The following is a 14,536-nucleotide window of genomic DNA, read 5'->3' as shown; positions in this document are numbered from 1 at the left end:
GAGTGTCAGGAGCAAGCTTTTATCTGTCTGTGCTGTTGCACATTGTTAGATCAGGAGTGGATGGAAAGGTACAACCGTTAAATCAGACAGAAACAACACAACATTAATTGCGTGGATGCATTTCATGTGTTGAGAGGTAATCAAAATGGCAGAGGGAAAAGGACACAGAGGACAAAGGTTAACATAATATGGCATTCAGAAAGCTAAATTTGCATCACAAATGATTCTATATTCTCACAATTAACCATCTGTGGTTGTGTAGAGTGGTCTTTCCTTTTACTCTTTAGGTAAGATGCTCTTCTCCAGACCTCTGACTCGCTGTCCACACTTCTGATTTGTTCAGGCTTGGTGTTGTACCCACTGATGTCTGTTCCCTTCTGTAAGAAAAACAATTGACCAGACAGAGTTTAGTGGGTGAGATAAAGAATGGGACATCATCTTCCTACATAGCTACTGTAAGAAAGTACCTAGCTACATTTGTGAAAACAGCTACAGAAAAATGGCAACACCGGTGGATGAGATCGGCGCAGTTGTACAAGCTTACAGAAATAACTCTAAAATCAACATATTGTTTCTATGTCAAAAATGTTTTAAAAAGTGAATTGCTCCTAGCAAAATGACGGGATGGTGGGATCACTCCTGATTGGTTTGGCCAAAAGAAAAAGCTCCCCCTCCCAACAGAAAAATAAAGACAACAGAAAATACCTAACTGCTAACTAAGATGTATGTACCTATATTTTCTTCAGTATAACAATATGCTACACAGACATGATCTTTCATTTTGCCCTCCACAGAAGACAAATGGCTCCATTCTTCAGTTAAGGCCCTTTAGAGAAAATAGCTATAATCTACATAATAACATAAACATCAATGTAGACATGCAGGAGATCATTTTGACCATCAAAGTCCATGGTCCACATTCATTAGTATTTTCCTTGCCATGTTTACTACATTTCTTCAGACAGCACACAAAAGTAAAAGTCTAGAAGAAACATTTGAGCCCAGACACCTCCACTCGTTTCTCATTGATGCTGACTTGCTACACGTTTCAGTGTACACATGACATTACAGTGTTAGGCAATGCCTGGCCTAGTGTCTGTGTTCCACTATCTGTCCTTGGAGAGCTTGAGTTTTCCCTCACTCACATACATTTACACAAACACCACCCACCTAAGAGTCTCATCGCAGATGTTTGCCAAAGAGGTTCAAATAATGTTCTGTATGCCTGGAACTGCTCCCCAAATCAAGTCTATCAGACAGTAGTCTATGTAAACCCAGTGTGAAGGCGAGATTAATACTGTAAATAATGCCATGTTTGCATACATAAACATGTCTTAATCGGACTGCTAATGAGCAGTATAGGATGCCCAGGGCAGCTCACCAGGGATGCTGCTCAGCCTCTGATGTGTGCAGTGAGCGCGATCGGGGGTTTGATCGGAGACCGCCAAGAACGAGACGCAAACTCCACAAGGTCGTTTGTGTTTTACACATCTGCTACCTCTCTGCTTCTCTGTCTCTCACCCTCTGGATATGGTTTCCCACTTCCCTACCTTGTCGTTTTCTGCCTTTACTCTCTCTCCCTCCTTCTGTCTGGCGGTCATCCTTGCCCTCGCCATCTGTTTCACAGTACGCCACACACGGAGAGGGCGAGAGGTAGGGAGGGAGACGGTGCTAAAGAGAGGATAAGTGAGGACAGAAAATGAAGGATATACAGTACACGCTTCCATTGACGTTTCTAGTTCTGTTTTTTCCCGTTTTGTTCCTGGGCTGCTTTCACAGAGATATCTATCATATACAGACTTCTGATATTATTGTATTATTTAGGACTAATTTACCATTAATTCTTATTATCTAAATTAATTAAAGGAATAGTTTAAAATTTTGGGAAATACGCTTTATCGCTTTCTTAGAGAAAGTTAGATAAGAAGATCAATACTATTCCCATAACCGTCCATTAAATTTAAAGCTACATACAGCAACCCATTAGCGTAGCTTAGAAGCAGCTAGCTAGCCTAGCTCTGGTTAAAGGTTAAACAATCCTGCTGGTTTTACAGGGTGCACGTAATATCTCATTTGTTTAGCTGGTTCAACCTGGAAGCTAGCTGGTTCACCCTGTTTCCAGTCATTATGCTAAGCTAAGCTAAATGGCTGCTGGCCGTAGCTTTATATTTATATAACAGACATGTGAGTGGCATCAATCTTCTTATCTGACTCTCATCAAGAAAGAAAGCAATGAGTGTATTTCCCAAAATGTCAAACAGTTTGACACTCAAGTTTCACACAAGATCAAATGAGCTACAGCTTCAGACTGCTAAATCCAAACCATAAGGAAGATTTCAGCCAATCAAGTGTATTTGTCACGTGTAATCATATAATCCAACCACAGTGAAATGCGTCATTGATTTTAACATTCATATGGACATTTTACTTGATGAATCTAGCGAGAAATGAGACACTGTCTCTAAAGGAAACACAAACTAAAACTGATTGTTACAATGAAAATACAACTCAGTCTAACTCAAATTAGTGTGGCCCAAGACCAAAACCACGCCTGTCTTAACTCCAATAGACCAGTCTTACACATATCTTGTAAAACCAGCGCCTGTTGTCAGCATCATGAGATTAGCTATAGTAGCTAACTGCATAGAGATCTATTCCAGGGCAACCTGCTGAATAATCAGACAAGCTGCCTGTTTATCTACACATACTGTTGATTTAGGCTGTTGACGTGGGTGTGCTATAGAACTAGTAGTAAAAAAAAAAGAAAGATTGGCCACATCTAAAGTAGATTACCCAGGTTGAAAAATACCCCAATTGCCCTTTAACCCAAAGTTTGGCACACTGCACGTCTGTTACTACTGTACTCGTATGTTGTGGTTTTGTTTATATAGTAATATACATTTTTTTACTATGACCCCATTCTCAAACTTGACAGGTTTTATGGAGGTACTGGAGTACACAAACACAGTACAGTACACAACCATTTTGTCTAAACTATATTATGGACGAAATGCATAACAACCCCTGTATTTGAATCATAGCCTCACCAGTGAATCAAAGATAGAGACACAGCTCAGAATTGCTCTACAGCTTACACCACACTAGAAAAATCTCCCAACAAATCACAGTTCTTAGAACTGAACAGACATCCCAAGAGTCCTAGCTGACAATGCAAGATCTAAACAAGGGATTTTTAGCTTTTAGCAGTTGACATTAGGTTAAAGGAGCACAGGTCTGGGTGGAATACGATGTATTCAAAGACTTCATGAATAGTAATGAGATGAGTTCATTAGCAGGACTCGCTTCCCTCCCTATGGAAATGAATGCAGACCCCTTGTGACCTTTGAACCCCCCCCCCCTAAGCCTGGTCAGAATCAGCACTGAAGCAACCAGGCCGACCCTTACACAGCATCCCACTGCTGAGTGCTGCAACAACAACAACAGACAGCAGAGCACAAAAATGAAATCACCGCCTTCAGGTTTCAAAGACAAGTGTTCCACCCCATGTGTTGAACCCAGATGGCAAGTCTACCTGCTTAAGTGCCGTCCATGTGTCATACCAGCCGCTCAGGCCTCGTCTCTGGTTACATGCAGGGGTTAAAAAAATCAGCTCCCGCTATTATATGAGATAGTGTGTGTGTGAGTGTGTGTGTGTGTGTGTGAGTGTGTGTGTGTGTGTGTGTGTTTCCTGAGTAGGAGAAATCTCTGTGGGCTTACCTTTCTGGATAGAGAGAACAAGTTTCGTGCTGTTTTACAAGAGGAGAGATAAATCTGACGGGAGTGTCAAGTAGCAGGCATCGTAGCAGCCAAAAGCAGACCTCTGCTGGCTGGCCAGATTCTTGTGGCATCAGATGGCTGAAAACTCTAAACAATCACACACACTTGGCTCAGGGATGGCAGTCAGTAATTTTGGCTGCAGGAGAATGGTACAGATTCTCCTCATGAAGGCAGTGTTGTTTTTTAATTAGTGAGCAAAAAAGTGGATCTGCTTTTCTCAAGCTCTTAGGTGTAACTCACAACTACAGATGTTTGTGACATTATGTAACATTGCTGCTTAGCAACTTATATTCAGTTCCACTGTTTATGTGAAACGAATAAGCGGCCAGTTTTAAACTAAATATTCTCACAGGATTAAAGCTGCACCAAGCATGGCATTTAGACAAACAATGCAGTGTTTTTTAATTAGGGTTGATTCACACAAATAAATTTAAAAAAAAAGAAAAAGTTGTCAAAAGTCCCGTTGGATAGAGTTTAACCTTTCTATTTGGTATTGGCACTGTCATGTGAAACCCATGCACAAGTTTTTAGCTCTGCGACATTGCATTTTCTAGATCATTCAATGGTTTTTTTTAATGGTTCGGTAAGTTGTAGTAAGTAGAAGAAAGTAGAGACACATGGTTTGATTTGGACAGTGACAAAATGTTCAGCTATTAATAAATGCTCACAGGTTTCTCGCTTTCTAATCTAGTCTGCAGCTATTAATGATAAAATGTTATTGATGAAACTTTTTAATTCATTGAGTGTGCTGTTGTAAATGTCAATACATGGAGTGATCAAACAGTCCAATCATTCACAGGAATTGTTTACAACCTGGTAGCCCAAGTTGTTTTTGTTGTTAATGACTTATAAATGATCTATAGACCACCAGAAAATGACTTACAAATCATTTCCTGCAACTAGTTAACAAGTTTAGAAAGTGGTTCCGAAGTTTGTTTGCGGTATTCACAGCATTAAATAATGCAACAGCAACAGCAACATCTCCTTCTAATATCAGTGTTCCTGTTAATCCACAGACTTCGTTATGAAGTAGGCTATTTATTCAGTAGAAAGTAGTTCCTTGTCAAGGTCTGTGGTTTGGAAGCAGAAATCTCAGAGATGGAAATCTCACAACATGGGCAAATAAATCCCAAGCTATCTGCATGGGGAGGCGCCTCTAGAGTTAATGAGAAAATATGCATGTATGGTATTTGGGTGAACTGAACCTTTAATAATGAAGGATTGCAACACATCAAATTTTACCACTAAAAGGAGATTTGGAAGATTTCAGTTCTGGATACTTTTAAGTCTTTGGCCTCTCTTATCCCTTTTGTGTCTTTTAGTATGAAGCATCACTTATTGGTAGGGTGAACGTGAGTGTAATGTGTGCATGTAGCTTGTCATCATGAAAGCTGCCTTGTGTTGCTTCAAGACACGACTTGATTCTTTCACTTATATTTTTTACTCTACATGCAAACACACACACAAGTCCTTCCTGGTCTCACAGAGAGGGGTCGTGGCTGTAAGGGTGGATTTACAGAGGCCGCCTGTCCTCCCAGCAGTAGGCTGATTGGAGGGGCTGGCTGTGTTTGTTAAGGTAATGGGCCCTAGGTGAGCTAATTCACAGGGTACACGCTCCATGCTCTGTCACCTCAGGAGTACCATAGAGGTTGCCGGTGGGGGCTGGGGCTTAGGGGGAAGGTTTCCAGCTCTCGAGCTCTCCCCAAAATCCCCTCAGCCTTGCTCTGTCTCCTCTAGCTCCACCTGAAAGTGATTACCAGGCCAGCCGTGAGCAAACAAGCCCCATATGGAGTGTCTATAGTGGGGCTGAAGCTGGAGCCTGGGGAGCCCTCCTCCACCTCTTTGGAGAGAAGAGGCCTGAGCAAACACAGCTAATGAAGTCTTAACAAGCAGCCCCGGGTTAGCGCGAGCCCGCTAAATGCCACCGAGGCTCTTGGAATTGTGTCCACTAGATTGGCTAAATCTCCTCGAAGCTTTCCTTTACAAGATAAAGGTGCATTAGCATATCTCTGTCTCACCATCTCCGAGGTAAACCCAGGATCTGGCACGCAGTCACACTTGATGGGCTGCCTTCCTTCAGCAGGAGCACTTGATTCTGACAGACAGAATGGGGCTTTAAAATGAAAAAATTAACTTTGGATCTCGATGTGATTCTGGGTTTTATTCATTGGTCATTGGAGTGTTCCTTTAAGGCTTTAGTCTGGAGAGATATTTTCCCAAAGCGTGCAGCTCTGTGTTGCAAACAGGAGATGAGTGGATTTCCTTAGAGTAAATCATTATCTCTGCACCGAACAGACTCGACGCCCTCTCTTGCCCTCTTCCATCCTCCCTCTGCTTCCTCTATCACTCTCCCACAACGTGATCAGCACCTTATTCTCACTCCCTTTTTATCATGTGTCCTTTTTCACACATCTCGAAAATACCTGGGGTTTATTATTGAGAAAACACCACACCACCCAACATGTGCACACAGTCACATAACTCCACAGCACTGACTAACTGAAGTCTTGTTTCCTAATCAAGAGCAAACAGCCATTAACAGAGCTCCTTCCTTGTTATCTCACCCCGGTGAGTCACTTAATCAGTCTCCTGATGCTCAGCTCACTCTGGGTTATTTTATACATTCAGTGGGTCGGGGTTGTAAAAAAGTTGCCACACATGATAAAGAACTGGCTCCACTCCAAACACAATACTACTAAACTTAAAGCCCAGCACCACCACACCCTGGCTCATGCACACAGTGTTGCATTATGCATGGATGGGAAACTGGAAGGAAGATGCTTTTTTTAACACTGTATGACCACACATTGGCCTCCTAGCACCCAAACTCTGCAGGAACTGTGTGTGTGTGTGTGTGTGTGTGTGTGTGTGTGTGTGTGTGTGTGTGCGGGCAATTGCGTGCACAGTGGAGCACAAAATGTCTATTCAAAAACACTTCCCTCTTGTTGGTGAAATGAATATCGAGTTTCGAACAGATGTGAAGATCACATGGTCGGCCTCATTTTACCAGACTCTGCATGGTTTTGCGTCCTTGAAGAGTCTGTAATAATGATGATAATGATACTCACAATGATAAAATATCAATTATACATCCTTTATAAGTTATAAGAGTGTTTTAGGTCTGTAAAAACTACTTTTTAACATCACACGACATCACACGACAATATTTCTGTGAAATGAAGTGTTAGTCCCTCATTCTAAGTTCACACTCTGAGGTAAGATACCAACATTAATCACATTAATCTGTGGCTCAGGAGGTAGAGCAGGTTGGCCGTTAATCGGAAGGTCGGCGGTTCAATCCCTGGCTCCCCCTGGTTGTGTGTCGAAGTGTCCTTGGGCAAGATACTGAACCCCGAATTGCCCCTGGCGGCTATTCCGCCAGTGTACGAGTGAGTGTGAATGTTAGTTTCCATTTGAGCACTTAGGTTGAATGTGTATGACTAGTGAATGCAGATGTAGTGTAAAAGCACTTTGAGTGGTCGGAAAGACTAGAAAGGCGCTATACAAGTACGGAGCATTATTATTGTGCTTAGTTCGTGTATGAAAGCACACAGTATTATTTTAAAAGGGACATTAGTTAAATACCACACTACAAAAATACATACACAAAATGTCCTGCCTGCAAAATCTTACCTGAATAAAAGGAGCTAGTGTCAGAAACATATATTTGCACAAGTAATCAACAAGTATCAACAATAAAACTAATAATAATACTAAGCTGTATAACCCTAGCTATTGGATAAATATAGTGCAGTGAAATGTATTATATTGCCCTCTGAAATATAGTGGAGTAGAAGTATAAAATACAATAAAATTGATAAATTCAAATCAAGAAGCACCTCATAAGTCCATTTAAGTAAAGTAATTGAGTAAATGTACTTTTTTTTTTACTTTCCACCACTGCAAAAGCAAGCACATGTCCATAAGTATGTCTGTATAAATGTACTGCTGAGTGTCATTTTAAGCATCTGAAGCCATATTTTAGAAGTAGCCTCCTCTGTGTGTGTGTGTGCACACACACAGAAGATAAGAATGTCATGAGGTTAATAAAGACACATTCTTTACAGAAATTATAGGATAATATCAGACATTTAAAAAAACACCAGTTACAGCAATAAGATTGCGTCAAATAACTGCCAGACACACTGTAAGCATGTTAAAGCTGCTCTGCCACTGTCTCCTTGCTGTGCTGCTTGGTCTTTGCCTCGCGCAATTACGCCTCCCGCGGAGCTCTATGCAAGCGTTAAACGAAACATTAGCACCTCATTTAAAAAATAAAACAGCTTTTCACAAGGACAGACAGCTCCCTGGGTAGTCTTATCATGCGCAAATTAGCCAATTTACCAAACTGGCCTCTCTCTCTCTCTCTCTCTCTCACACACACACACACAGCCTACACACACACAAACAAAACACACACATAAACAATAATCTGGAGCTAGACGCACCCTCGCTCTGCCCGGTGTGTCACCATTCTCGTTTCACTAGCTATCAGTGAACAGAAAGTTCAGTCACTGAGCCATATTATGAAACAGTAGATTATTATTCCTACTACCAGTGCGCATGGCGTGCTTCATGTCGTATTTTGAATTACTTTATATTATTATGATTATAATGTTTAAAATTATACTTTCGCTATATGAAAGAGGTTTGGGGGAAGAGGGTTTATTCAAGACCACCTTTAGCCTTAACAAATGCATAAAAGCAGTGCTGTTGTTTCAATATGGGGTTGTTTGATTTGTGGTCATCGTCGGCTGGAGGCGACATCGTTTTCTACATCTCACCCACACCTCCATCCTGCCTCCCGGTGCCACAGACACTGGCAAAACTACTATCATCATTTGCTAACAAAACATTTAGGTGAAAAACTTTGATTGACAGCCGGAAAGCACCACCCCTTCCGTTCTGTGATTGGAGGAGCGGCTCCGGGGGTGTAGCCAGCCAGGCTCTGGTATATATTGGCACCGCTTCGTCTCCCAGCCGTTGATTTGTATGGGAACCGGGACTAAGGTGGGACGAGCCGACTGAATGTAGTCGCTGTGTTTTGAAGAAAGAAAGAAGGCCCACATTTCCCGTTTGCAGAGATCGGACAGCAGCACTTGAGTTTTGTAATAACAGATTGTCTGTGGATACTGAAAGAAGAAGGTGGATTCTCCTCTCAGCCATCTTGACTGCTGCCCCCCGCCCTGAAGGCTGTTTTTTCTCCTCCTCCACAGCTGAAAGTAAACACGGCTTGCACATTGCTTGCAACTCCGTGCAAGATCCTGAGAGAAGCGAGATGGGCTCGCTGCGCAACCTCTAACCGGACCAGAGGCAAAAGCAGACGACTGAGAGGATTTATTGCTGTTGGTACCAGAGCAGAAGAGGGGGACACGACGCTCCGGAGGGATGGATCTGCTTGGGATTTACCTGCTCCTCTCACTCGCTCTCCTGCCCCGATCCAGCTGCACCACGGCCAAGGAGATCACCTGCCAGGAGATAGCCGTACCCCTGTGTAAGGGGATCGGCTACAACTACACCTACATGCCTAACCAGTTTAATCACGACACGCAGGACGAGGCAGGACTGGAGGTGCACCAGTTCTGGCCTCTGGTTGAGATTCAGTGTTCACCGGACCTGAAGTTCTTCTTGTGCAGCATGTACACCCCGATCTGCCTGGAGGACTATAAAAAACCTCTCCCGCCGTGCCGGAGCGTGTGTGAGAGAGCCCGGGCCGGCTGTGCGCCTCTCATGAGGCAGTACGGCTTCCCCTGGCCGGACAGGATGAAGTGTGACTTGCTGCCGGTGCAAGGCAACCCAGACACTCTGTGCATGGACTACAACAGAACCGACTCCACCACAGTCTCCCCTGTCCTCTCCAAACCCACCAACCATCCCGGTAAGGGTTACAATCCATCTAAAAACAAGTCTGGCCGACCCGGCGCGCCGGGAAAATACAAGCCGCCTGCCACCGCATGTGAGCCGGGGTGCAAGTGTTTGGAGCCCATGGTGCCGGTGAACACGGACCGTCACCCGCTCTATAACCGTGTCAAAACGGGACAGATCACCAACTGCGCCATGCCGTGCCACAACCCCTATTTTACGCACGACGAGAGAGCATTCACCGCCTTTTGGATAGGACTTTGGTCCGTGTTGTGCTTCGTGTCAACTTTTGCCACCGTCGCTACTTTCCTCATCGACATGGAGCGGTTCAAGTACCCAGAGAGACCCATCATCTTCCTCTCAGCTTGTTACATGTTTGTGTCAATCGGTTACATTGTCAGACTGATCGCGGGACACGAAAAAGTGGCGTGCAACCGGGAGTTCGACCTGGAGCACATCCACTACGAGACCACCGGCCCCGCGCTCTGCACCGTGGTCTTTCTGCTTATTTACTTTTTCGGCATGGCCAGCTCAATCTGGTGGGTCATCCTGTCTCTGACCTGGTTCCTCGCAGCCGGGATGAAGTGGGGAAACGAGGCGATCGCCAGCTACTCCCAGTACTTCCACCTGGCCGCCTGGCTCATTCCCAGCATGAAGTCTATCGCGGTCCTGGCGCTGAGCTCCGTTGACGGGGACTCAGTGGCTGGCATCTGCTACGTGGGGAACCAGAACCTGGACAACCTACGGGGCTTCGTTCTTGCCCCTTTGGTGATTTATTTATTTATAGGCACTATGTTCCTCCTTGCTGGATTTGTGTCCCTGTTCAGGATCCGCAGCGTCATCAAACAAGGTGGCACCAAGACTGACAAACTAGAGAAGCTCATGATCAGAATAGGCATCTTCACGGTGCTCTACACGGTGCCAGCCACTATCATAGTCGCATGTTACTTTTATGAGCAGCACAACAGGCAAAGCTGGGAGATCACACACAACTGCTCCAACTGTTTATTAGAGGGGGACCGCAGGAGCCCGGACTATGCCGTTTTTATGTTAAAGTACTTTATGTGCCTTCTGGTGGGCATCACGTCCGGAGTGTGGATCTGGTCCGGTAAAACTCTGGACTCCTGGAGGACTTTCTGCACCAGGTGCTGCTGGGGCAGTAAAGGCACCAGCGGCTCCATGTACAGCGACGTGAGCACCGGACTAACGTGGAGGTCAGGCACGGCCAGCTCCGTGTCTTGCCCCAAGCAGATGCCATTGTCCCAGGTTTGAATGGGGGGGGAGAAAGCAGCTTATGAGGACTGCTAATTGTTTAGCAGATAACCCATCACTCCCTGTCTTAAGCAATTTGCATAGTAATGACCTGCTGCTGATGTGTCTCCCAAACATCCACACACACCTCTGTGGGGAGAGCTGGATGAAGCATTCACACAGGTTAATACCTCCCTGTTTATATGTATTAGAGGTACAGATGGAGGCTTTTAGCAAACTGGGCATTACTTGCTGTAGACAGAGACAGTTTGGTTCCTAACTAGCTTCATACAAAGAGCATTTGGGGTTTTATTGCCATTTTATTTACATAGTGCCAGATAACATTGTATAATCCAATCACATCAAAGATGGGTTTAAATTAAGCCTTAATAGTGCCCAAGTATTTTTACGGGTCATTCTTTTTGTAATTTCAAATGTATTTATATAAAGGTTATGTAAAAAGTGTACATTTGTGTATAAAAGAAACACTTTATAAGCTATTGTAAATTTGTACAAAGTGTAGATGTCTCTTTTTGTGAGAAAGCAAATATGACCTTTATTTTGACAATAAAACATTTGATAAATCTCAACACCTGTGTAACTTTGCAGTGCTTTCCCATGCAAAAGGGGGCTGTTGTGTTTTTCCAGGCCCGTGCGGGCATATTTTGTGGCTCCTTGTGGTCACCGTGTTGAGGGTGTCAAGCTTTTGAGAGTCCCGGCTAAAAAGGAAGCCCCCTTTTAACCATCAGAGACCGGTAATTAGAGGCAGAGGTTGAGTTGGAGCATCTCCATAATTGTTAAGAAAGTCCTCTTCACATGCCTGCCCGAAGCCCGCTTTCTTAATTTAGTAAAAGAGGGAGTGGGTGAATGGGGGTATAAATGCAGGGAACAGGCCCTTTTCATCTGCAGAAACTTTGATCTTTCTTTTTTTAACAGCCGAGAATAAAAGGTGGTGTGTATTAGGAGTGTCTGTCTGATGTGCCAAGGTTCCCCCTAAACGTCCCCATTTGGATGCTTTGATGGGCGTCCTACAATTGAAAGAGCATTTTGGAACCCCTCGCCTTTCTGGGTTTGTCAGAGCTCAAACCTGCCAGAGCCCCTGCGTCTTGTGTTTGGTTTTTTCGCTGCGCCTGAATTGAAACATCTTCTGCCTGAGCTCAAGCTGTGTCAGCGAGTGCAGGGGCCTTGACGTGAATGATATTGAAATAGCAATGAAAGCCCCACAGGTGGTCTGTTCACATGATCTCACATCTTAGGGGCCCCTAATGGAGGCATTTCTGCAACAAATGTATCTGGTTTAGTCCCAATTAACCCAATGCGCTGGCATAAGATGATACACTGTAACCCAGCGTAGAAATGCCTGGACTGATTTGCTGGTCAATGGTGACAGTGGGCTTTGTAGTGACTGCTTTGTTCCTGTGTTATTCCTTTACACTCTGATGGTAGATGTAAACCCCAAAAGCTTCTTTACAGTGTAGTGCAGACGTGCATCTGTTGGGAGTGTAAAGCAGCCACATAAATCTTGCATCAGTGCTGTCAGCAGACACCAAGCAATGAAGATGGAAGTCACAGAAAAAATGTACTTTTCTTAAGATCAAAAGAGCCTTTAGCTTCCTCGCAGCTCATCAACACTTCTGTGTAGCTTTTAGTGTTTGTGTGAAGTTACTAAAGGTCAAGTTTGGGATTTAATCATGTTATTGTTTAGCTGCAAGTTTGAAATTGCTTCTGAAATTTTAAACACGGCACTGCCCCTCTGTTTGGTAAGGAGTTCATGCTCTGAATCATTTGCTGTTATACTTCCATCAAATAGTCAGGGTAGCTTTCAGTCTTGCAGCTTGTTTTTGTGGTGTTTGCCTCAAAAACCTCAATCAGTCAGTGTGCAGTCCCAAGCGCCAGCAATTGCCAGGCTCTTAGCAGTGACATTAAAGTGCAGCCCCACCTAGTGGTAAAAGCAGCGCTGCACATGCCTTCACACTTGAGTTTAGAGCACACAGATGTTAAAATTCTAAATATGATGTACTTTTGCTTTTAATCTTAGAATTAACAAGAAGTGAGAAACTTAACGTTAGCGTTTACAAGATCTCGCCCAGTACTCATGTACAACATGAAAATGTTCATGACATGATGCATTCGGCATAAAAACAATCCCATGTGGGATTCTTCCTGATGTTCACACTAAACACATTGTTATCAATAATAGAATTTAAAGTTCATTCTATATGCAGTGAAATGCAAGAGTTCAATTTTTGAAAGTGAGAGACAAGACAGTGAATAACGAAGCCATAGGAATGGCAAATGAAAGTGATTCTAAATGTATAAACTTTGTCAGTCAACTTTTTATGGTTATGCATAGTTTTCAGGGCTGAAACGATTAGCTGATTAATTGATCATTCATTTCTCAGAAAAATAATTGCCAACTATTTTGATAATCTATTGATCATTTCAACCATAACTCAAGAAAAAAAAATAGTGAAAAAAATGACAAACACGCTCTTGTTTCAGTTTCTCAGATGTGAGCGTTTGCTGCTTTTATTACTTTTAATATTTCTGGGGGAGGTTGGACTTTTGGTCAGACAAAACCAGACTGCAAAAATGTCAACCGGCGTGGTGAGAAGTTGTGACGGGCATTTTTTTACAATTGTTTGACATTTCGTAGATGAAACGATTAATTGGAAAAATAATCTGCAGATCAAATCGATCGATGAAAATAATGGTTAGTTGCGGTCATTTTCAGGTTGAGTCCTGTGCTTTGGAAAAACAGAATCAGTTGAACTTGTATTTGATTTACATAACAAAAGAATAATAGGGCCTCCGTAGATGAGTATTTAAATTAGTACACATCTAACAAATGTAATATTTTTAAGAATAATATTCCAAAAGGCACATATTGTTAATGTCACCATAAGGGAAATATGATCTAAGCTGCTGGCTGATTCAGTGGTTGACGGAGGGAATTTTAGGTAGACACTTCTTCGTCGGAACTGAAGAATCACGCTTCACTAAAAGTTACTTTTAGCTTCTTAATACAAAGTCCTACTTTTTTTAATGCAAATTTTTTGATACATAAGTCAAAGTTCAGGACCATTCTTAAGAATTCACTGCTAAAGACACACACTAGACACATCACACGGACACATCTTCCCCCCATACCAAACTACCTGGCTCCACAAACCAACTGTTTAGGCACCTAAAGCTGCATGCCCCTGCATGGCCGTTATGCAGACATTGTAATTAGCTGGCAACTACGGCTCCTCCACAGAGGTCACTGAACCTATTCGGTGCACTTTACAGGAGAAAGTATGAGAGTGTCATTAAGAGAACCTTCACACAGACAGGACAGGGCCATGGGAATGGCTGGGTGCTAACTGGTAATAGTCCAGGTCAAGTCTGAGTTGGTGGTTTATTATTATGGTTTATTTTTACTAGGACATAATTTATGGACATGCCCCTTATCTGATCTTGTCAGGGCTTGTTCTCAACTGCCACCTGTGGCCCATAACAAGCACACAAACAGCAATAGGTGGTATCAATGTTCTATGCTTGTGCAGACATGTAACCCCCGCATAGAAATCTGGTAACAAATAAATCCATCAGCCCTTGCATGAATCCAGGAGAAGATGTTCCGTGCAGCTGCTCTGATTGAATT

General features: G+C 43.2%; 1 protein-coding gene across 1 annotated transcript; it reads left to right on the top strand.

Annotated features, from left to right (window-relative positions):
* The first annotated feature begins 8,753 nt into the window (after window positions 1-8,753).
* Window positions 8,754-11,480, top strand: fzd8a (frizzled class receptor 8a). The gene has a single exon (XM_038724084.1). It carries the CDS (start codon window positions 9,166-9,168, stop codon window positions 10,909-10,911), a length of 1,746 nt encoding a protein of 581 aa, XP_038580012.1. The 5' UTR covers window positions 8,754-9,165; the 3' UTR covers window positions 10,912-11,480.
* The last annotated feature ends 3,056 nt before the right edge of the window (window positions 11,481-14,536 follow it).

This window comes from Micropterus salmoides, unplaced genomic scaffold, assembly GCF_014851395.1.
Source record: "Micropterus salmoides isolate LMB-PRFRI ecotype aquatic unplaced genomic scaffold, ASM1485139v1 Ms_hic_scaffold_1, whole genome shotgun sequence".
In the NCBI taxonomy this organism is placed as follows: Eukaryota; Metazoa; Chordata; class Actinopteri; order Centrarchiformes; family Centrarchidae; genus Micropterus; species Micropterus salmoides.
Note: the sequence above shows the minus strand (reverse complement) of the source record. Positions and strands in the feature narration are given on the sequence as shown.

Coding starts and splice junctions, on each gene's coding strand:
- fzd8a (XM_038724084.1), top strand. CDS start 9,166: ATGGATCTGCTTGGGATTTACCTGCTCCTCTCACTCGCTCTCCTGCCC.